Source organism: Strongylocentrotus purpuratus, unplaced genomic scaffold (assembly GCF_000002235.5).
Source record: "Strongylocentrotus purpuratus isolate Spur 01 unplaced genomic scaffold, Spur_5.0 spur5_scaffold_7, whole genome shotgun sequence".
Lineage (NCBI taxonomy): Eukaryota > Metazoa > Echinodermata > Echinoidea > Camarodonta > Strongylocentrotidae > Strongylocentrotus > Strongylocentrotus purpuratus.
Window position 1 is genome coordinate 27,068,406 of NW_022145613.1, and position 24,899 is coordinate 27,093,304.

A 24,899-nucleotide genomic window follows, 5' to 3' on the forward strand; every position below is an offset into this window, starting at 1 on the left:
TGACAAAATGAGTACTTGATATCAAAATGTTCAGGAAAATGTGGGCTTTCCAGGAAACACAAAGACTTATCTACACCCAAGTCAATGGCTAGTGAAACATAGACTTAACTCCTGAAAGCCCAAGTGCTCCGTGACACATAAACCACTTTTTCTCAAAATGGCCAAAATGGAGTTACGTCTTTGTGTCACTGACCCCTCAACATTACGAAGCATGGATGATTGATTGCTCGAGGGATGATCAATTGGTTGATGCTGTGCACAAGAAGAGATAACAAATGACATCAAGGGACATACCTGGTTTTCTGAGAGCCACAGAGCTTTGAGGTTGCAGTTAGCCAGCTGGATGGGCAACCAGTCCAGCCGATTACCGCAGACATCCAGAACATGAAGCTCTCGCAGCTGACCGAGCTCTGGCGGGAGACGGAGAAGTCTGTTATCACGGAGGGAGAGGACACCAAGACGTGTGCATTTGCCGATCTGGGGATATCAAAGATATAGAATTAGTAGATATTGTTTATTTATTATTTCTCTTTATTCATTATATACTTTACTACATCTATTCATCTTTTAAAATTCAAATTAATATTCATTTTCTTCCATTCAATTTGACAACATATTTGACATCTTTAAATCTATATGTATTACTCATTCATTTATGGTTCTATCCATTTATTTATTCATTTATCAACCCATCAATTTATCCAAACACATAGGCCTTAGCCATCCATTCATACTTCTGCTTATCCATCCATCCACTTCACTATAAATCCATCCGTCCTTAGAAAATCTTCCTTTTCTTTCATTAACAAAGCAAGACTTACTGCGAATTGGATCGTGACGCGAATCGCGAGGATTAGTGAAATTTTAAAATCTTTTTTCTGTAGGTGTGAACGCTCCTAAAGTTTATACCACATCCTTGCAACACTCGCAGCATTGTTTATGGAATGAAAGTGGGGTTATCTGTCATAGGGATCCAATTCTAATCTAAAAATTGGATATTGCATTGTAAGTCCCAAATGAGATCCATTTGTATGAAATTTCCTCTCTGGAAGTCACTTTGGGTCATTCCTTCCTCTTGTGTAGGTGGCAGCACGTCACAATCGAAGGAAGCTACTTCTAAAAGTCAATTACAGCAACTTAAAGGGAATCTTAAGTTGAAGTAAGCCCAAATTATTGCGTTTTGATGAAAAATTGTTCAAATAAAGGTCATTCTGATTTGGCAACCTTGCATTCAATATTTTGGGGGGTTGTTATTAGCAAAAAAATAAAGAAGAAGACTATCTGAAAATCATATATGGACATATGGGATTACATATTCTGTTGATCAACCCTGATTTCCACATTTTTACGTTGTTACCACTTATCACTTAAAGGTAAAGACCAGTATTGGAAATGCCCCAATTTCAAAAAATGAAATGGAAGCTCTTATTACCAATCATGTGAAAGAATATGTTTTGACTAATACATGATGATAAAAATTTTGTAGGGAAACCGCCTACTAATTGATATATTTGGTAAATTAGTTTATCTATTGGTGTGTGAGAGATAAACGCACGTGTCGCGCACGTGTGCGTAGTCCCATATACATCTTTCTGTGTACAGTGCTTGTAACGAAAACTGGGCCAAATTTCTTATCATTTTGATGATTCCAGAACCTTGCAGTACACACCAATACATATACTAGATGATCAACCTTTTCTGATCGATTCCACACAGTTTCTTTCAACTGTATCTTTAACCCCCTTCTGAACTCATGAAGACAACCTTTAAGTACTACTAACCTGAGCTGGGAGCTGGGTTAATCTGTTTCGGTCCACGTTGAAGTTGTTGAGGTGCCTCAAGGAGCCTATTGTTGGTGGTATTTCCTGCGGACGGAATTCACACAAGGTCAGAGAAAGACAAATGAAATGACAGGACCTGACAATCATTTAAAGGGACAAAACAACAGTCTTTTGGATATAAATATTACAATATCTATTTAATCCTTGGATTCTGTTTCAGATTCAAAAGTTAATATTCAATATTTCTCTTCGGTTTATAGATTGCACACACAAGAAAAAACTGAAAAAACTGAAGCTCAAAGCATGAGAGCAGAGATCATGAACAATTTCCTGCTTCAAAATATATTATTATTATTCCAAAGATTTTTTTGTCTAGGTAGGCTAGGTGGCTTGAATGGAATTTACATTCAAATAAACATTTTTTAAAGTTTTGTATGAACACAGTAAAGTGATGAAGGAGGTCAGCCCGTCCCAAGACAATGCAAAGGTAGATTTTAAGGTGTGTATGAACACAGCCAGGTGATGATGGAATGTTACCCCCACCCAAGACAATGCAGAGGTAAATTTCGCTCTGAATGAAGAAGATTTACGGCACAGACAAGACGTGAAGGATCTCATAAAACTGCAATAAAGTTCAATTCCAGACAGTGAGAAATAAATGAGACTTTCAAATGCCATAGTTTAAGGCAGGACCCCTGAAGGCAATGTTCAGCCTTGAAATCTTTCATCAATGTTTTAACGATGAAAGAGATGGTTTATAAACCAATTCGGATCAACACTTTGATTGCCTCTTCCAGAAGTGGTTTGCTGGCGATTGATTTCTAGATTCACCCTCATGTTTGTACGTGAACATAGTATGCAGTTACAATCATCCTGATAAGAATGTCACCACCCTCGCCTTCATCCCACATTATCTTTTTTTTAATACAATATATTTAATTGGTGAAATTATGAAGCAAAACAATTCTTCCCTCTATTATTATCATCATCATCATTTGAAAAATATGACTTTTATGACAAATCCCAAACAACAAACAAAGAAAATTTCCATCCAACATGTATTGAATATTAATTTCCCAGGTCATCTGCTTTATATAATTTCTAAAAAATCAGTTTATTGGTGTCATATTTGACATACAATACAGATAACAACAAACATAAAAGACATATTGTTTCATAATTAAAACAAAATGACTATATAGTAATTGACAGAGTAACAGATTACAAAGTTACATATCATCAAATTTGTTCGACAACTATTATCATGTTAAAGGAAACCCTGACAAGAAAAGCACAAAACTGTGAAATGTCTCTCTCTCTCTCTCTCTCTCTCTCTCTCTCTCTCTCTCTCTCTCTCTCTCTTTCCCTTTCCCTCCCTCCTTCATTTTTGATATGAGCCATCTAACCACTAGTTCTCATTCCTGTACTGGTAATTGTGATGATGATAGCAATCGTATGGCTTTCTGATTGTCCTATCGGCCTAGACACTCTTTCCTGTGTTGAGCAAAGTATCGCAGAAGACACAAAAGTCGCTGCAAAAGCAGAAACAGCTGCTCTTTGTTTTTGGCCTCCTGATGCAAAATGTCACGACCCTCAATACAGACTTTGGACCCTCTTAAAAAACTTCAATTCAAGTCTGTATGGTCATATTGGGAGTACTTATGGTTAATAGATTGACATTCTATTGCAATACCTGGTAAAGCCTAGGTATTAAACCCCATTCTGTTATGAATATGATGCCTGCCATAAATTTACATTGACATGTACCTGTGAGAGAACACAGCTCTATAAGTATCAGCTTTTGTTTCAAATTGAGTTTTATGACAGCAATGTCTTGTGATGCTACATGCCTATCACAATGCTACCTCACAATAGTGTCTAACAATACAGCAACACAACAATATCAGGAAACTTTTTGTTGCAACTCCGTTTTACAACCATTGTCGTACAACTTTGTGATTTTCCAATGTCTGCCTTGCAACAATGATCATCTAAGATTTGTTTAATACAAAAATCGTCTGTCATCAACTGTCTTTATAACAACAAAGTCTTGCCACACTGTGTCAAGCCATTATTAAAGGAAGTTATATCATCAAATCAACTCACCTGTAACAAGTTTTCTGTCAGAATGAGTTCTTGCATGTTCTCACAACTGAAAAGGAAAACAAAAAAGAATACTTAATTATGTTTCAACTGATCATTACATTAACAGGGGACGGATCAAATTCCATTTAACAACATTATTAGTAAGGCTAGTTTTAGAACACAGTGCAAACAATGAAGGGAATCAGCATATATTATACATCTTCCAATATTATTTCAAATCATTTACAAGGCAATAGTAGAGCAACCATACCCTATTTTTCTATTTGCAGTAAAATATGCTGCAAATTGAAAGTTATTGCAAGGATTTCAAAAAACAAGTCACGTTGGAAAAGATTACAAAGAAGATTACATTCTACAATAGCTGATTGCGTCTATTAAACAAAAAATAAATGACTGAATGAATAAACACACAAACAAAATAAAATAAGTTTTAGAATTAAATTTTCTTAAATGCAACATTTAATCCTAAATAGAAATATTTTTGAAAAGATCAATGATCATCTTTTTTTCTTTTCTTGCAACATTCATGCACAATACTGTTTTACATATAATATGAGACTTACCTCCCAATAGCAGGCGTGAGGGTAATTAGTCTGTTCTGATCGATCTTAAGGATACTCAGATCTTTCAGTTTACCTGGAAATATAACAAAAATAATGTTAAAAGAGAGATATGAAATAACAGGTCAATGTACTATCCCCATGTCAAAATATTGTACATTTAAGCCATTCCAAATGTGGTTTATCAATAAAATGAAATATATATGTGTACATGTTGATACAGAAAGAGCCATATCAAATTTGACAAATTGATTAAATGAAGAAAATTGTATATACCTCCCCCCCCCCCCCAAAAAAAAAGAACATCATTAAAAAATGAAGAAATAACATTTAATTGACTATACAATAAGCAAAAGAGGAAGGGTGACCTAGTCATTAGAAAACAGTTCACTTGAGATAATAAGATCATATCAACTCAACAAGTAAATGAATTTACAACCATGCTAATATTGTGTACAGTCAATGACCTGTAAATATTTCTTTTCTTTTCTCACAAATTAGCACAGCAATATGGTATGAGAGTGAATTTCGATTGAAATATAACCATTTAAATTACATTTATTCAATTCAGTGTCGTGTTCATTAATACATCTATTGTACTCAATCTAGAGCTTGAAACATGTACAAGGCTGTGATTAGAAGCGAGCATTAATTGTTTATTCACACATTATTGTAGGGCGTTAAAATGGGTTAATGAGATAAATTACTTTTTCCTGTATCATTTTTCTGACACAGGTACATGTAGGTTATGTAGCTCCCTTAAAACTGCTTCCGTATTTTCTTCTGTTTTTGTGATCACATTAGTGTATATTTGTCATTGTACAATTCTTTATTATGTATAATTCTGATGTGACATGATCTTTGTTATTGTTAAAGCCAATGGAAAAAGAATTTCTTTTGTATGACAAATGAGTCAATAAACTCAATTCAATTAAATTCAATTCAAGTCAATATAATATCTTCAAATGTGTTTTTAAAATGAACAATTCATTGGACATTAATTACATGCCAGGCCTGTTACATGCACATGTATGTAAACTACAATCATTTCGATTAAAACATCATCATTGAGAACTCGAGATAAAATTTCATTGAGCCAAAGGCAAATTCTATAAACACAATTTAACCAGCTGAATACGAAGCAAAGGGACTTCCGGAGAAATTATTATTGGAGTTCAAAACAGGGACATGCCTATTTCTTCCGGTATAGAAATAAAGAAAGAAAAACGAAAACTAATCACAACACAATCCACCCTTCCAGCCTTTCCCCATCGCCCAAAGCTCAACTTGTTTACGATTATTCCTCGAAAGTAAAATTTATGTCTACTAGTCACTGTTCTTCTTCTTTTTTTAAATCCCCAGTATCTTCATCTCAGCGATGCGCAGGTATAATTCATCGCAGGATTCTGCCCGGTCTTTGACGAGCATGTCCCAATTTCACACTTTATTTCTTCCTGATACTCCGCTGATCCCTTTCTGTGAGTGAAATGCCAAATACGGCCTGCGGTGTTTTCGACACAAACAACCCGGCCCAACTGAATGGATTTAGAAGGTAGAGGCATTGATTTCTGTGATACTGTCTTAGAAATATCTTCCCTCTATCAAGAAGATATTGAAATAGAGGCCAAACTGGCATAGCAACTACCTCTATATGAAAGAAGATGTTGCTTTGTTTTTTATTTTGTTTCGCTTGAGTTGTTTAGTTACATGTACAGTCAGACCTGAATCAACGAAGCATAAATTCAAAACACTTCTCCATGAAAATATTACTTATTCATTTTGTTTCCCTTACATATTGAATATAAAATCCCGAAATTTATCTGTTTCTTTGAGCAGATATTTTGTTTTGTTTTAAGTATATTTTTTTCAAATACCTTTTTCAACTATTATGATGCTTGTAAATAACGGTGTTTTTGTTTTTTATAATTGATGTGAATGTCTTGATAACCAAATATCACCTTAATATCACTTTTTAACAAATACACCCTCCCCCATGTTCATACCTAATATTCGTTATGGTACATTGCTTTTAATTAAGACAGGTAGACTAGACACCTGTGATGTTTCAAGATGACATTAAAGATGAAGTTGAGTTCTGGTCATGCCACTGAATTGTGAAAGAAACGGTTTGGAATCGATCAGAAAAGGTTTGATCATCTAGTATATAAGTATTTGTGTGTTGCAAGGTTCTGGAATCACCAAAATGATAAGAAATTTGGCCAAATCTTGGTAAAGTTACAAGCACTGTACACAGAAAGATGTATATATGACTACACAAACATGTGGCGTAAAAATCCATCCCGTTTTTTTACGATGTTACATGCCATTTTTAGAATATGAAGGCATTTGAAGAGCCATGCTTTTCAGGAAACATGTTTTATTTGACATTCTTCCACACTTGCATAATAAAAATGATAACCCTCACAAATTATTTTTCACCTCTTCCCAGAACTCAACCTTCTCTTTAACACTACAGGTCCATAATCAAACACCATGATTGTCCATATCGTAAGAGGCTACTCCCACCCATACCCGACCCATACTAGACATTGTTTGTTGCTCATAACATATCAGAACAAGCAGACTATGTATGTGGTTCCAATCAGACAGTAACACTAAGAAACCATAATCATGAGCTACAATTTTCCAAATAACAACACACTACCCCCACCGCTGGTAACAAACATTGTTGATTTGCTTTTAGAACATTCAGACTGTGTATTGTTTCAAGCTGACATCAACACTAAAGGCTTGTTCAAATACTGTATGATGCAGCAAAATCGTGCCGTTTATTTTTGTTATGATGACGTAAAGTATATTATAATTCACATTTCTGAATATCAGTGAAATAATATATGTAAGTCTTTTATTGGAACGCAGTTGCTATTTATTTTATACATTTAAAAAAAGGAGAGGCATTTTGTTTTTTGTTTTCAGATTTTTTTTGCAGTGGTTTACTGCACCGTATATTTAAGTGAACAAGCCTTATTAGCTGATAATCACGAGCAAGGATTTGACATGAGTTCTCCGGTGATTTTAGGCAAGAAGGAAAGCCTATTAGGAGCATCGGCATAGCATGTTATCAATGGGATCCCAAGGACACCTGTCTCTCTCATTAAGAACCCAGACAAACAACAACTAAATGATAATACAGGACATGCATAATTAATATGGCAATGGTCATAAGACCTTTCCTCAAGCATGTCTGCAAAGTACGGTTCTACAGCTACTAAAAACAAGTATATGGAAAGCAAGAAGTTCTTTGAACAACATTTTTGACCTAACAGGGCAAAAGAGAACCATATTCATTTCTACCGTAAATCTCTGTGTATAAGGCGCACTTTTTTTGCCGCCGAAAAAAAATTGAAAGTCGGGGGTGCGTCTTATACACAAGTACAGAAAATGGCGCTATGCCTGGCAATGTCTCCCAGCTCAGTAATCAGTGTGTTGACTCGCCACTCAGAAACTACAACAACACTCAATTTTGTCTGTCATCTTGGTTTGAATTTAATCTTTCTAATAGATCTCAATATGTTGTTTATAATAATAATTCCTCAATTTTTTTTTTTCTATAGAAAATGGTGTACCACAAGTTTCTATCCTAGGACCCAGGTACTCTATTGTTTTTAATTTACATTAATGATCTTACACATTCTTCTAAAAACGACATTGTTATTATTATTTGTGACAAGTTCACAAGCACAAATCAGCACCTTCAACTGCACCTTGATGTTAAATGAAGATCCTTCCCCGCGTGGGTTTTCGGCAACCAAACAACAACAACAAAACGATTCCCCCCCCCCAAAAAAAAAAAAAAAAAAAATAGGGGTGCCTTATACACAGGTGCACCTTATACACGGAGATTTACGGTATCATCAAATTAAATCATCAGAAATTCATATCATTGTGAAAATACAATCTTTCATGTTTATTAAAGTAACTTGTTTTTGCAAGATTTCATACATGGAACTTCAGGACATTGGTGTAACTTAAAGTGAAAGATAATTGATATTAGGTTCTGTATTAGGCGCTTGAGTATACAGAGACTGATCTCTCCAATATATACACTTTACATGTTTTCATTATCACCTGTTCAAGAAGACTTCTCATAACAATGTGACTAACTTCACACAGGTATTTTTCACAGTGCATTTTCTTACTGTGCAACCATATATACTACCCTACAAAGACAATTCAATCATTTTGTCCTCATCATCAATTCAATATCATAGACAGACATTGAAAATTAATAAGAATCCTTCACATTTTCCTCTTTGTTTTCAGCTCTTCCTTATATTTTTTTGCTCATCAAAACATCATTGGTTTTCTTGTTTTAAAAAGGTGGTCAATTTTGCAATACATAACTAGAGCTCTAATTTGTATAATCAGGGACCCGTTTCACAAAGCCTTTTTTCAATGACAAATGACAAATGACAAATGACAAAAATCAGTGACAAATCTGCTGATAACCAATCAGAAGCAAGGATTTCAGTAGCTTATAACAAAAACTGTCATTTGTCACTGATGACAAGTTTTGTGAAATGCCCCCCTGAAGAACTTGCGTCTTTGCCTACCATTTGGTTAGGAGAAACACTGACGGACACAGGTCGTTTAGCAGAGCTCTGTGTGTTGTTGAAGGAAACGAGAGTGTTGTCTATCGACCGGGCAGTCTATATATGGATGCTTTCGATTACGTACAGAAAGCTACTTCCACTATCTATCTTTGCATCTCTTTGAAGTCTAGGAGTTTTCAAAACTTACTGCTGCCTTCTCAGGAGAGCAGTATCAATACAGGGGGTGTTTCACAAAGATCCTAAGTCAAACTTAACTCTAAGTTGGACTTAACAATCATGGAAAGCCGTTAGCATCTTTGAAAAATATTTTGTGAAAGTTATTTTAAAAGGCATAAAAATGTTGATTCAAATCATTCATATTTTCTATTATCAACGAGATTTCATGTTCTTGATGTGGAATTTATGAAAAGTCTAATATACTTCAATTTTTTATTTTAAATATATTTTTTTTAAGGCTACAAATGGCTATCCATAACGTTTAAGTCTAAATTAGAGTTAAGTTCAACTTAGTATCTTTGTGAAACACCCCCCTGATATGACTACCCTGGGTAGAATAGAACCAAATCATCACCAATATGATCTTGACTATCAGTGTGACTTACCGATTCCTTCAGGTAACTTCTCCAGGCAGTTCTGTGACAATGTGAGATCTGTGAGACTCTGCAGACCTCCGATTTCATCGGGTAAACACTGCAGGTTGTTCTCTGACACATCTAAACAGGTTAGGTTTCCTAGGTTTCCAATCTCCTGCAAAACAAACCAACACACCAACTATGTTTAATACAGAACACAGGTTTAACTGGAAGAAGTATTTGTTACAAAAAATTGATATTACTGAATGTCTTTCTTCATCTTGACTGCCATGGAAAGTGTGACTGTTTCAAGTTTCTAACCAATTGACCTACAATGTACATATTGAAGGAAATGCCCTCAGATAATCTTTTTAAAAGTTTTACAAAGTAAAAACCAACATTGATAATTTATTGACCATTTGTTGCATCATGTAATAGAGGGCTGTAGAATTAGTTTTCATAATAGAAGCTCCACCAACAATTACTCCACGGTCAATTGTCTGCACTGACCCAATTCCTACCTTCAACTCCGGACCAAACACAATACCTAACCTCAAGTCTCTAACCATTAAGCTGTGTGAAACCCAAACTGCAACCATAACCCTAGTCCCGACCCTATATCTCTGACAAAATAAAACCCAGAGCAAATGTCATTCAAGCATGTACCAGTGCCACACTAACCCAGTTCCTGACTTCAATCCTAGACTTACACCTGTACATGCAACACTATGCCTAACTCTTACCTTAACCCATAAACTCATTACAGCCCTAAACATAACCCAAAATCCAATTAGCCAGTTCGTAAACAGTTTTGGTATGCATGAATCCCCAACATTCACAGATCTTTTACACGATGGATACGTCCCACTTGTGCATTTTCGAATAATCACTGCCAAAGTGATGGAGGTGCTTCATGAATACCTTGAGAAGAATACTTCCATCTGTGTATCAGATAAATGTACTGTTGGTGCATAAATGAATACTGATTACATAACTTTCATGAGCACGATACCAGTATTCGTCTGAGAACAAATGACCTTTACCTGCCCAGGCACGGATAGTTTTTCAAATTGGAACCCTAACCCTAACCCTGTATCTCTGCCAAAATAATGCCTGGAGTAAATATCGCCAGAGCAAATGTCGGGTGACTAGGAACGTCTTCATCAGCTTGATACTCGACCTCCAAACTTGAAACTGGAGCTCGAGATATTTTGCTCAGCGTTCGCGCATAGTGCGAGTCTACATTGGTGAAGACGCACCGGACAAATAGCAGGATATTTTGCAAAATAGCCCAAGATATCTTTGGATGATTATCTTGACCAAATATCCCGCTAATTTCAACTGCGGGCTGATGAAGTCGCAACTTAGCTGGATAATTTGCGATCAGGATATATCAAATGGCGGGTTATTTGGCGGGTTATCTTAAGCTGGTGAAGACAGGCCTACTGATGCACTCACCGGAGGGAGGATGGTGAGTTGATTACAGTCCAGCCAGAGTTCTGAGAGGTTGGGTAGCGCTCCCAAGGTCTCCGGGAGCTCCTCCAGCTCATTGCTCCCTAGATCCAGGGTCTCCAGCTTGACCAGGAAGGAGAGGGAGTCTGGCAGCACCTTCAGCAGGTTCTCTCGTAGCTCCATGGCTATCAGGTTGGACATACTGAAAAGAGAAGGTCAAAATGTGATTTAGACAAGAGCAGGTATTTAAAGGAAAATTGAACCTTGTCTCTTGAAAGGATGAAGGAATGGATTGATATGATTACAATATAGTGTAATAATTTTAATTGAAACATAAAGAATGAATGAATGCAACTAGCTCAGTAGCATTCAATTTTATGTTAAATTTAACCCTTTTATTTTACTAGCTGGCCATGTCAAATGTTTCTTTCATCTTATATTGCTCCTATTATTATTACTTTTTTTATATCAAGAATAATAATAATAATAATAATAATAATAATAATAATAATAATAATAATAATAATACTCAGTTCTTTTATAGCGCATAACACATTACAGGATAGCATGTCCCTATGCACTTCAAATAGAAAGGAAAGAATTACAAGAACAAGTCATACACATTAGAAAATCCACTTAGAAGCAAAGAAGTACATGTAGTGTTGGACGCGGAGTTCATGAGTGTACGATTTTAACATTGAATGAATACGTTTTAAGAGAAACCTTAAACTTGTATAAGGCACTGGTTTTTTTAACTATGACCAAATACCTAAATGGCCCTTTGAGAGCCTGAAACTTTCCAAAGATAAAGAATTAGAAATCAGTAACAACTTTTTCTTGTAGCATGGACCTAGGTTAACCTCCCATAGCTTAACGAAAAATTTTCATCGTTGCTTTATGCTCATGAGGTATCCCTGAACAGCAAATTGTTTACGGAATTTTGTAACAAAATTGACATGCCATTTTTGTCGGAGCTGTAAAAAATATATAGCCACAAACAATATGTTTTTTTTTCTATTGATGATTAATGAGCATGAGTGGATCTTAAAGAAACTTAAAAGTAATCTGAATCAACTCCCCTATTTTAATGGAAAAGTACAATTGAAAATGGCGTTTCGGACGTTACATTGTCCGTAAACAATGTAGACCCTCATTTAACCCACTAGAACAACAAATTAATGAGATTGTATATGGTTTGAGTGAGTTTATTAGTTGCCCCAAGTGATTATATTAAAAGAAAATATAATTTAACTATAGTAGCGCTTATATTAGAAATATGCTCAAAATTTGAAAAAGGCGTCTCATTTTCCGTAAACAGTTTTGTAACGTCCGAAACAATTTTCAATTTGAAGTAGCAGAAAATATATGAACAGCAGGATATATCTATCATAACATTTTGTTAACATCTCATGGCAGCTACCCACCAAAACAAAGAAACTTGCAATACATTACTACAATACTATTTTATAGTTAAAACCAATTTTCCGTTAACAGTTGTAACGTCCGAAACAAATGTAACGTCCGAAACAAAAAATACCAATAAAATGATAATAATCCATATTTTAAGGTATCTAGAGTGAATAAATCATAATGAAATAAGTTATTATAAGTCCTAACACAAGTCAAAATACAAATCAGGTCTTTCAAATCCATTAATTTTTTGTAATCACAAGAATGGTGTTTCGGACGTTACACAATTTTATTGTTAACACAAAGTCGACAAATTTCACCTAATTTTCGATCATATCTGCAAGTTACCATTTCACAATGGACACTCCTGTTAAAAACACTATTTTGATGATTTTATTCAGATTTAAATATAAAAATGTGTAGAAATATGATGCCAAAAATCAAATAATCCGTAAAATATCTAAATTTTCTGCAAAATTGACTTATAAAACATAAAAAATTGAAGCCACACTTTGTGATGCAAGGCATAGCTGGTTGCTTCAGTATATCCTTAATTGTAATTTATCAGAAAAAATCTCAACAAAAGTGACTCATGACAAATATTCAGCCACTTTAACAGCACTTTCTGGTATGCTGCTAGCACGTTTCGGACGTTACATTAAACTGTTAACAGACATTTTCATACTTTAACTAGTTCAAATGAGGGGCAATGATAGATGTGAGAATAGCAAATTTCATTTGTTTAACCTCTCCTTTTGCTATTTACATTGGTGTGTGTTTGCAAATCATGAGGTTTTCATTTTTATAGAGGTTGTTCCAAATGATGTCATATAACCAAAGATTGTATGGTCAATTTACACTATCTGGTAGGTTACAAAAATCAAAATCACCCACTTAAGCAATACCCAGTGTGCATGGTCATGACATGGATATGATACAGGTATATGAAGTTGATAAAATCAAGCAAATTAAAATGTATTTCTAAAAAATTATGAGAAATATGTATTTTCAGCTGAAAATACATTTTAAAAAGGGCACTCAGTACATGTATTTAATCTATGTAGAAAGGATTTCTACTGCCATTATCCAAAACTGGAATTGGCATTTACGCTTAATAATGATAACAATTTATCAAGCAATTTTATGAAATTGGCTTGCACACTACATGACACACTCATCGGTTGCATACATGTACAATTGATGAGCACAAAGGCTTCCATTATAAAACAATAATCAGTAATCAGTATCCGATACCTATTATAGAAACTTGTACAACATAATGTTGACATAGCTGTATATCTGCCAAATTTCCAAATGACAAGAAAATGGATTACCAATTTGTGGGGGTAATTTAAGCATGAACATGAAAATAAGGTGTAGCCTCTTCAAAATTAATTAATTCATAATTTTTTCCTTTCATTGGATGAATTACCCTCAAATGTACTAGCCTTATGTACAAATAATTTTCAAATGCCTGACCCTCATAACAAAATGTACATGTTAATGATCATTTCATGATCCTAAAGATACAGTAACTTCCTCAAATTTATGCAAAAATATCGGGATGTACAATGAATTAGGATTCCCATATTTCTTATTACTTAAATGGCTGGGGTTACTTTTGTATACTTTTATTTGTTAAAAGTATTTTTGTAATGTTTTGCTTACACTGTACACACTGTACATGTATGTGATAATGATATTATTGAATGACACACTACATGAATCTAGTTTAAGGCAAAGTACAAAGCAAGCCGATTAAACATCTATGTTGTAAAGTTTGAAGAAATTGATGATCTGATTGAAATGTTCACATCTTGTAACATCCGAAACAAACTATAGCATATATTGTACACTGTTGTTCATAACCTGCAAAAGAGAGTATGTTTGTAAGTGAATTTTCTAGGAGTTGTGATGACTACAATTGCTATTAGCTCCATATTTCACTTTGTTAGATCACATAAGCATTTTTAACTACACGTTCCTGAAATGAACAGTATACCTTACATAAATTGAGTATTCGATGAAGACAAACTAGGTATATGTGAAAAACTAATCAAAACTGCACAAGTTTTTCAATAAATGTTAAAGAAATATTTTTCTGCAAACAATTAATGTAACTTAGGTCAATAATACCTAAAGAAAAGCAATTAACTTGAATAAAGTTATGATGTTAACAGTGTGTAACGTCCGAAACACCAGTGGTGTGACATATGGAAATTATTCGGCAATGCACTGGTTCCCCAATTTTTTTGGCTGTATTTAACTTGTATCATCAGTTGTTATAATAAAATAAGTTTGACCTAAGAAAAAAGCATTTTACCTATTGAAATAAAAACTTTTTATTGTCAAAACCCTAATTTGGAGCTATTTTTCACTTTCAAGGGACACAAAATCTGTATTTTTCAAGATAGAAACTCAAAAATTTGCATAAATAATCTCTGAAAAATATTCTTAAAGACCAACATATTTGTTGGTGAAGTTAATAGCAAATGAGTTTTATATCACAGTTATTAGATATGCTATAGTTCACAATAAAATTGTAAAAACTCAAAGTATTCATATCTAGTGAATAAATAAGGAGATAGATTAAGGTCCAAAATTTGCATTTCTCAAAAATATGAATAGTCCTGATCCTAAAAATACATGTTTGAAGTGAGTAAACATGATTTCATTTCAGACCCTATTGTGGACACATTTGGTATATGTTAAAAAAACCAGTGCCATAAGTTATTGTGATTTCTCATGGAATCTGGAAGTGAATTCCATAAAACTGAGGAGGCGTGCATAAAAGAACGTTCACCGTATGTTTTTGTTGAGGTGGGAGGAACAATAAATAATGATTTTGAGCTTGATCTTAAAGTTCGAGTAGGCCGATATAATGATAAAAGTTCACATAAATAAGAAGGGGCAATGTCATGAAAGCATTCGTATGCAAAAACTAATAGAATAATGGTGGTTTTTGACAATATTTATCATCAGGAGAAAAGGATCACATTCTGAGGTACTTTACTCTTATCACTTTCTTTGTCTCACCTATCTCTCTTCCACCTATCACCCATCTCTCTCTTTTTTTTCTCTCTCTCTTTCTCTATTTTACTCTCCTCTCCTCCATCTTTCTACCAGTATCTCTACATTTTTTATCTCCATCTCTTCCTCTCGTCTACGTATTCCTCCCACCTTCTCAGTCACATCCAACATGAGAGACTAGAGTGATTTCACGAGTATAATCGTGCCCTGTCTTTCTCAGGCTTCACTATATGCTCTTTCTATCTTGCTCGGTCTTTCTCCTCCATTCCACTCTTCACATCAGTAGATGTCTTATACAGGTACCCTCTTCAGACAAAGCCCCGTAATCAATGTGACATTCAACGCAAGGATTACAATGTCACTGCCTTCATTTTTGACAAATTAGTGATTTCACATCACCGAGAAGTTCCTAATCCCCCACACACGCGTTAAGCCTCGTTTAAGCATGGACACGGTAGAAACTGCCTCAAACTACTGCCATGGAAATATGAAACACATTTCACGGGATGTACAATGTAAATGAATATCACATGGCAATTTACACAAAATTGGCTGTATACACACAAAAGCAACTTCTTAAATTATTGTTGATATATTTGAATTTCATAAAGTAGCCTACGTATGTCCTTGCTCAATACGACTTTCGTCTCAGAAATTTAATTCAAGGATTGAATTTTCTAGTTACTAGGCTGGTGAGGGAATTTCCCACATCTATAGATCTTCAAGAAAACAAATTTCCAGAAGGCACGTCATAAGCAGTGGTGCTTAACGGCAGATGGATCATATATCTGCATAGAGTGAAAAACAATACTAATGGACACTCATGAATACATCTCCCAGGGGTCAGTCCCTGCTACACTATCAAGGGATTTTTCATTATAGAGATGATTGCTGTGTACATATATATATATATATATAACCAAACTTCAAAGCCAAAGAGAGAATTTTTCATTCTTAACAGATTTCTTCTTCTTCTTTTTCTTTGAGACCAAATGCTACTGACAGTAAAACCTGTCTTGGTGACCACCTCTCTATGAAGGCCACCTGTCTACAGTGGTCACCAAGACCTTTCTTGACCTTTCAACTGTATCCCCCCACCCCCCCCCCCCCCACTCAGTGTTATTTAGGGTACGCGTATGCATGTTCCCTCCATTAGAAAACACCCCTAAGTCCGGTGTGTAAAGTCAATACAGGCCGGATTTTTGTGTACTATGAGCCAGACTTTGGTGCGTGAAAAGTACCCCTTTTACCAGGTATTTTTGAGAACACGGATGCGGGACTGGATCCCAGTATGAGGAAATGAGGAAACCTGTCTAGAAAGACCATCTACATGTATATCCAGGCCTCTGTTTCTGTTTCCCTTGAGTAGCCTTTGTAGATTCCGGTTTTGCCGTCATATATTTGAGTACAATCAAAGTGCAAAATGATATCTTTCATAAGATTCTTAATATAAATATTGTCTTGTGAGAACTGAGATACAGAAAGGCATATTTTTGTACATAGAGTTAATGCCCTTTTGGCTCACAACATACAACGATATGCCATAAAGTTTACATGTACATGTAGGCCTACATTTCTGTGCACAACCATACAGAATTCCCTCCATATTATGTGGAAAAGAGAGTTTTAGTAGTGAGGGTCCATGACCTGCCATATACACAGCCAGGTGTAGTCCCACACATCAACTTTTATGTCATCATGAAGCGTGACTGGAATGCTGTAAAGCTGTATGATGAGTTAATGGGGGAAATGACCCACAAATATCCAAGCCAGCCAGATGCTGTTAGACTCGATGCCAGACCCTACAGTGCAAGCCATCCTATATCTGGAGTGGGTCCTCAATATGAGATTCAAATCTCATTAATCTTGCATTTCTACACAGACTCTAAAGCCATGGATATGTGTGTAGGTAAACCCCATATTCCTGGAGTGTGCAGTTTTCTTTTGACCATATGTGAATAAACCTATTTCAAAAGAAGCATCTATCAATGTACTGTATCCATGACATGTATGATCCATGGATAAACATCATTAACCTGGAAATGCTAATGTATCAGGCAGATGTTGTGGGGGTATTGCCTTCAATCATAACCAATCTATTGGCTCATGCAGACTTCACATAATATCCATGCGGTGATAAAACATTGGGCCAAACAAAAACAGTCTGGTCACTGGTCCAAAAGTGCATTGACCCCAGCAGGGTTCAAAGTACTATAATCAGATATGGCAACAACAACAAGATGGTAGCTACAAGTTCATTATAAAGCCATTCAGCTAGCTAGCTGCAACGGCCCGATAACTTGACAGGCTTCTAATTAGGTTAGCACTTCCGTGACCTCTCGACCTCTGGGAGTTCAAAAGCGGATTTCAGGCCCGTTGACACAGAGCCATGTCGGAAGTGGATAGGGATAATTCTACCAGTGCCGCGTCAAATCGTATTACCATATTGACATGTCTGCGGATTTCCAAGAGCTCTTCAATTATGCATTGTCATTATTAAGGCATTACTAAAATAAAGTTTAATATGACTTGGGAGTGTCAATAGCTCAGATTTTGGATTTTTTCCATAATTTTGAAAGGAGTTCAAAGTCAATAATTTTTTGACCTTGTGTCTTTCACATGCTCAAACTTGTGACTTTCACGTGCTCAATCTCGCCAATGTTGTTTCTCTTTTTTTTTCCGCATTTGAACACATTTAATAACCTTATTGCGTGTTTTCTTGTATTTTGCTATAAATATGACAACATTAGTCTCCAGACTTTTCTTTTGCCATGTACTTTTTTTAATAAAAAACCAAAACAAAATAAATTGAAAAATAAATTGAAGTGAGTCAGGTGTGAAGGTGTAATCTATATCTTATTGATTTGGAATGTGGGTTGGGGAGGCATGATGTTCATTTCATGAAGGGATGTTTATCACATTCTTCTCCAGTCATGACTTGTCCATGAAAGGGGCTTCAAAAAGTAGTTCATCGTTAATGAAGGTCAAATTGACAATTTCATGAGAGACATTCAACATGAAAGACATGATGCTAGAGGGAGTTTCCTGCCATTTAAGGATACCAATTCAAATCAAAAGAATGAATGAACAGACAAAATATATATAAAGACCTAAATAACCTTGAATAATCAAGCGGAAGTGACGTGTAAAGATTATGACTGCACATGCACAAAACAAGGTTCAAACTTTGTGAAACATGAAACCTCAGTAAACAAATGAATAATGATATGCATCCAGCCATTTAACCTATCATTTGAGCATAAAATCCATTCCTAATGCCTGATTGCATTTCAGTTTTGTCCTTATTATTTTCTTGGAACTGGACTACAATGGCCTTTATGGCCAACTTGATGCCTGCGTTTATGTGGAATTACATTCTATAACAATTACTTTCCTTCTGATGTAAATAAGACTATCAATTTCATAAAGGAAACAATAACAATCGTAACTTTCAATGAGGAAGTTCTAGTCACCTGAACCAAATGGCCTACAGGTGAGCCTACATAGGTACTGTGTGACTTGTGCAGCGTCATTTCACGAGCAATCCTACACGACAAGTACAGTGTGTATATCTATTCTTTAATCAGGGCAGTAAGTTTTAAGTAAGAGTATAAATAAGATCAGATATTGAACATTAATTCAACTTTTGAAATATGAATTCGGATATCATCATTGGCAAAATAGATCTACATTATGAAAGAATCTTGGGTAACTTCCCCATTCCTTTTATACATTAAAATGACTCAAAATATTGCTTTTTACATTTTATGACTAAAATTTATTTGTTTGCTAAAAAGTCAGTTTAGATTAGATAACAAATACTTTGGGCACGGCCCCTTCGAGAAAAGTAACCCTTCATACATGTGTAAATCAAAATTATGACAAGAAATCCAAATCATTTGGCGTGAATAGTTTTCCTCTTTCTCTAAGGCAACAGTAAAACACCACTTGCAGTCATTCTAGAACAGCGCTGAAGGTTCAATTTGACAAAATCACTTTCACTCCCGACTGGAATTTGAGTAGATGGGACATTGTTACAGGGCAGACAGACAAACCCAGGAGCTCAAACAAACTCTCCCTAATTGGACGCCCGTGGAAGCTCTTTACAAGTGGCTGAAGGGAGTGGAGGAGGAGGAGGAGGAGAAGAGGGAGGGAAAGGGAGATGTCTTTTTATCGTCGGATGAGTGTCAACACTCTCGGGATGATTGCTGTCCTCTGGTGCTTTGTTACATTCAGGTGCTATTTTAAAATGATAAACCATGGACCTACTACGAATAAAGTTAATAAACCATGTTTCTAAATGAAAAGTATTGTATTCCTACAGGTAGCCCATGCTTTATATGATGATGACATGATTTTCATTACAGTGTCTATTGGAGCCAGAAGGGCAGTAACTCATATACTTTAACACAGGGTTAACGCCCTTCTGGCTCTGAACGGGTGACCATATTTTCTAATAAATATGAATCTGGTACTTCTAAATTTCATCTGATCAGTTATATACATTTTATTTGCTGATTTGTTTCATTGTTTATTTCTCTGCTTGTATCCTTGTTTATTTTCACCAAGATCAATGATTCCTTGAGAATAAGACTTGTATGAGAGATGAATATTTCACATCAATTACAATACTACCTCAGAGTTTTGAAAGATAGATCTCTCTATACAAAATTTTGTCCACAAAATAAATTTTTAAGACACTTCTATGCAATATAAATTTCTTGAAAATGTACACTTGTCAATAGATTTATTGCAATATGTAAATTACAGATGCCTGCAATCTGACAATGTACAAGTGCATTAATAAAAGCAAAACTGCATAAACATTAACATGGTACTTTTCATTTAGACTTACACTGTACCGATAATCAATCACATTTTCAAGCAGTGCGTCCTGGATTTCATTCACTTCTGGCTAAATTTAGAAATTCCTGCATACTGTTATGAGGATGACCTTTTCGACAAAATCCAGTTTTTTGTTACAAACAGCTCAGCATTAACCTCACAAAACCTCTGCAGTTATTATTCAATCCTCCTCTTCTCATGTTTCTATCTGATCTTCTCTCTTCTCCCCCCCCCCCCCCTTTACACTCCCCTATTTGTATGTTCATTTTCCCACTAGTAGTATCGCAAGAACACTGTTAATACTAGGTTCAATAATTATGGGTGCATGGTTTGCAAACTATTGCACCATTTTTTAACCTGTTTAGTCTTCATGCTCTAGCCTTGCAAAACATTTGACGGTAAACAACAATTCTTCAAAATGTTACTTTTTATTACATTGCGTATTGTACAACAATTTCTTTACTCATAGTTGTTCTTCTGAGATTATGACTTTCATATCTATTTATTTATTTATTTTTTAGGAGGGTATTTTTGTCTTTTTTACCAAAGATCCTAGCTGTTTGTTTGGGCTCCTTAAAATTTTCCAGAACTATTTGTGTATATCTCTGGTTACTCCTACGTACTTGTTTATGTTTTGTTAATGTCATACAACGATATTGTTGTTCTCCCCTCAACAACTTTTCCTTCATCTCTTCTCTCTTTTGCTGTTGCGATGCAAGGATTCGGAGGTTATTTGCATCAATATTGTTTGGTTGGCACACATCAAGTTTGACTTTTGTGACCTAGGGGGTTGGCTGTCGTGTCACATCTACTGAGCTTGATGGAGTCGTATTACTGGTGTCATCTCCCTGGTATTATTTTAGGGATGCGCTAATGTGATTTCTGCCTGTATTAAATCTGATGGTACAAGTTTTGAGACATTCCTGAAAATTCTAGGAGTGAAACTCAAGAGATGTGAGGGGGGTCGATGCAGATAGAGGTATCCCCTGACCATTTTGAAATGAGGGGGTTGGGGGTTTTGGATCCAAAACTTATTCAAAAGAATTCGAACAAAGGCCCCACTACCCTAAAATGTATGTACAATTTCAAACTTGCCAATGGGGTAACAAAAAAAAATGAAAAAATACAAGTCCTCCCCCCCCCCCTCTCTCTCTCTCTCTCTTTCTCTCTCTATCTATCTCTCTCTCTTCTCTCTCTCTCTCTCTCTCTTTCTCTCTATCCTGCCGTCTCTCCTCCATCTCTAAAGACATCCTCCATCTAAACACCATCCTCCCATTCCACAGATCAGGATGATGCCTCCAAGTCCAATGTGGCATTATATATCCTCCCATGCATACATGTATAAATCACACCACCAATGATGCACTCCGAGGGATACGATACCGGTATCATACATTGGTCCTCCATCACAGCACAATCTCACACACATACACATGTACAAGTAGGTTTGTATGACCCAGTAACTCAATAGAGGACACCAATAGGACCTTCGTTGTGCGATATTTCTTGCCGAACCCAAGTGTTGCATTGCTTGCCTACGGTTTCAAAGCGAAAGGAATTCGTTCAAGGGATGTGACTCTGACGTCCCACCCCCTCTCACCCCCCTCCCACCCCCTCTCACCCCCCCCCCCCCCACCACCACCAATACCTTTCTGTCTTTTGACCTAAGTACATGTTTTTATGGCACCAATTTCATTTCAATCTGAAATATAGAGTTATGTGTTTTTATTAAATGTATTAATTCTATTTCAGAATACAAACATGATTTATGTATATCTCACTTTCTAATTAGAAAAGAAATTCTCTACAGTATATGTAAGTAAATAAATAAGCCAAAATTATCTTTCTGGTGCAATACATATGTTTACATAAAAGAAAGTCAATTGCCCATTGAAACCTTCCTTTTTTTAATCAAATCAAACCCTGTTTTTGTTTTTGTTTCAAACATCAAAGATCAGAAACACCCGTAATCAATTTGTGACAAACATACGGGCCTGCCTGTACTTTTTCACAATGGTCATGACTAAATTGCGTTATATATCTACTGTGGTGGTAAGATAGTAAGTAGTAACGGCATTAAAGGCAGAATAATCAATTCACAATCGGCACCTCTGTACTCGTTATGATAACATCTAAGACTGATATTTGTTTTTCTGATGGGCGAAACAAAAAATAAAGAGTGCCTTCTCGATCTAGCTGAACTAAGATGCCGCAGAACGATTGGAAGCTTTCAAATGTGAAAGACCCCCGGGCTGTTTGTGATATGCAGCCAGTCATGAATTTTGATGGGGCAGTAAAAATAACGCCAGTTCAGGAAGCACAAGCCCTTCTCCCACTAAAACGTCCCTGGTCTGAAATTTAAACGTATCGCTTCCAATACTGCAGATGATACTATAGAGACTAACTGGGAAAGAAGTTGTCTACTAATATGCATTAGAATTGATTACTCTTCAGTTTTAAATGAGGTACTCAATAGATTTGTCCACTGCTTAAACAGTGACAAGAGAGTTTATTCGCCTTGTCTGAATAAAGCTTTTTTATTACATCATTAATATTCTTTGCTTTCTCAGATAAGCCTTCAGCAATCTTCTAAGGTACATGCCGTCTAAGAAATTTTTATTGACAGCAATCGTTAAATGGATGCTCAAAAAAATTGATACCCGAGGATTGGCCAATACACATCAGATGCGTTCCCACTAGCTTTCTTCAAGTGTGAAATTATGCGAGTGTGAATGAGGCTAATACAGCCATCAGGAGCAATAGGAATTATGCATGGGGTAATCAATTCCCCCCTGAGACTCCACAGGGGGTGGAAAGAAAGGTGTGTATAGGACTGTAGATAGTGGGTCAATAATACATGAGGGGTACATCTAGAGACACCAAGCAGACTTGAATATCTGCTAGAGACAAATGCAAGGTTACAAATGATTTCAACTCAATTATTTACAGGTATGCATGCCTCAATAGGTATGTCCTCATCAGCTCGAGATTGCAAAATAGCCCGCTATTTCTGATTTGGGAAATAATCCAGAAGTTACAAATCGCGTCCTCATCAGCTCGAGACTCGACCTCAAAAATTGAAACCCGAGCTCGGGAAATTAGCTTGAGATGTTTCGCTCAGCGTTCGCGCTAGTGCGAGTCTTCGGGCTGGTGAAGATGCACCGGACAAATAGCGGGATATTTTGCAAACTAGCCCAAGATATCTTGGGATTATTATCTTGACCAAATATCCCGCTAATTGCAATCTCGGGCTGATGAAGACAGGCCTATTGCAAATTCAATATTGTATAATGGAAACTTTTTTATAAAAGATAATATACTGACTAAAAGGTTAGTTTTAGGACTGAATGAGCAAACTAACAACAACATTAAATATTTCTTCCAAAATATACAAAATTTGTGGACTGTGGGAAGTTTTCTTTTGTATCAATGCAAAGGAATATATGAGGAACATGCTGGTAAGATGGCTCATTCAATTAGCTTTCAATAATGATGATAGAGGATGGGGATGGAATCCTTACACAATATACTTAGTCAGACAAAGCATTTTATCTTCAGTCGCCTCTCTGAACCCAGGTGAAGTGAACCTCTCTTATTATCATATTTACTGTTTTATCTGAATAGGGCTACCTCTTTTTTTAAACAAACTGTTATCACTGAGAGCTCGATGTATATGTAAGAGTGGTGACTGAATGAGTCGATCACAAATTCTCCACTCATTGGATTTTGTATTAACTAGCCATTGACCGGGACTTCAATTTTGATTTGATCAATTTTGACGCTTTATAAAGGTACATGTAGGGGCCCAAGTAGGATTTATTCCTTGAAATGCACTGCACACTCGTAATGGATTTCAGAGCTAGAATGCAGGGTAATAACATTGAATGCACTGCGGAAGTGCAAAGAGATGTAGCATAATGTGCTTTATACACAGAAATTGAATATCATTATTTCTGTGGTCAATCATAATATCCCACGCTTCATTCCAAAACTCAATAGCAATACCATTTATGTAAAGTAACAATTCTATTCGAGTAGGAATGTACCGTAAATCTCCAGGTATAAGGCGCACTTTTTTGCCGCCGAAAAAAATGGAAAGTCGGGGGTGCGTCATATACACGGGTACAGAATTTTTTAGTTTTTTTTTTAGTTTTTTTTTTAGTTTCGATTTATGGTGCTATGCCTGGCAATGTCTCCAAGCTCAGTAATCAGTGTGTTGACTCACCACTCGGTAACTACGACAACACTCAAATTTGTCTGTCATTTTGGTTTGAAAGTAATCTTTCTAATAGATCTCAATATGTAGTTTAAAATAATAATTTCTCTAATTTTTTTTCTATAACAAATAGTGTACCACAAGGTTCTATCCTAGGACCTAGGTACTCTATTGTTTTTAATTTACATTAATGATCTTACACATTCATCTAAAAACGACATTGTTACTATTATTTGTGACAAGTTCACAAGACAAATCAGCGCCTTCAACTACACCTCGATGTTAAATGAAGGTTCTTCCCCCCGTGGGTTTTCGGCAACAAAACAACAGCAAACAACGGGGTGCGCCTTATA

At 35.8% G+C, this 24,899-nt stretch overlaps 1 protein-coding gene across 18 annotated transcripts in view; it reads right to left on the reverse strand.

Moving 5' to 3' along the window:
* Positions 1-24,899, reverse strand: part of LOC574871 (protein scribble homolog) — a 121,056-nt gene that overhangs the window by 53,958 nt on the left and 42,199 nt on the right. For all 18 annotated transcript variants that reach the window (XM_030974591.1, XM_030974594.1, XM_030974597.1 and 15 more), the window contains exons 5-10: positions 11,052-11,247; positions 9,624-9,768; positions 4,451-4,523; positions 3,888-3,933; positions 1,782-1,865; positions 295-477 (exon numbers count right to left, since the gene is read on the reverse strand). In XM_030974591.1, the coding sequence (XP_030830451.1) occupies positions 295-477; positions 1,782-1,865; positions 3,888-3,933; positions 4,451-4,523; positions 9,624-9,768; positions 11,052-11,247 (727 nt within the window). The remainder of the gene's footprint in view (positions 1-294; positions 478-1,781; positions 1,866-3,887; positions 3,934-4,450; positions 4,524-9,623; positions 9,769-11,051; positions 11,248-24,899) is intronic.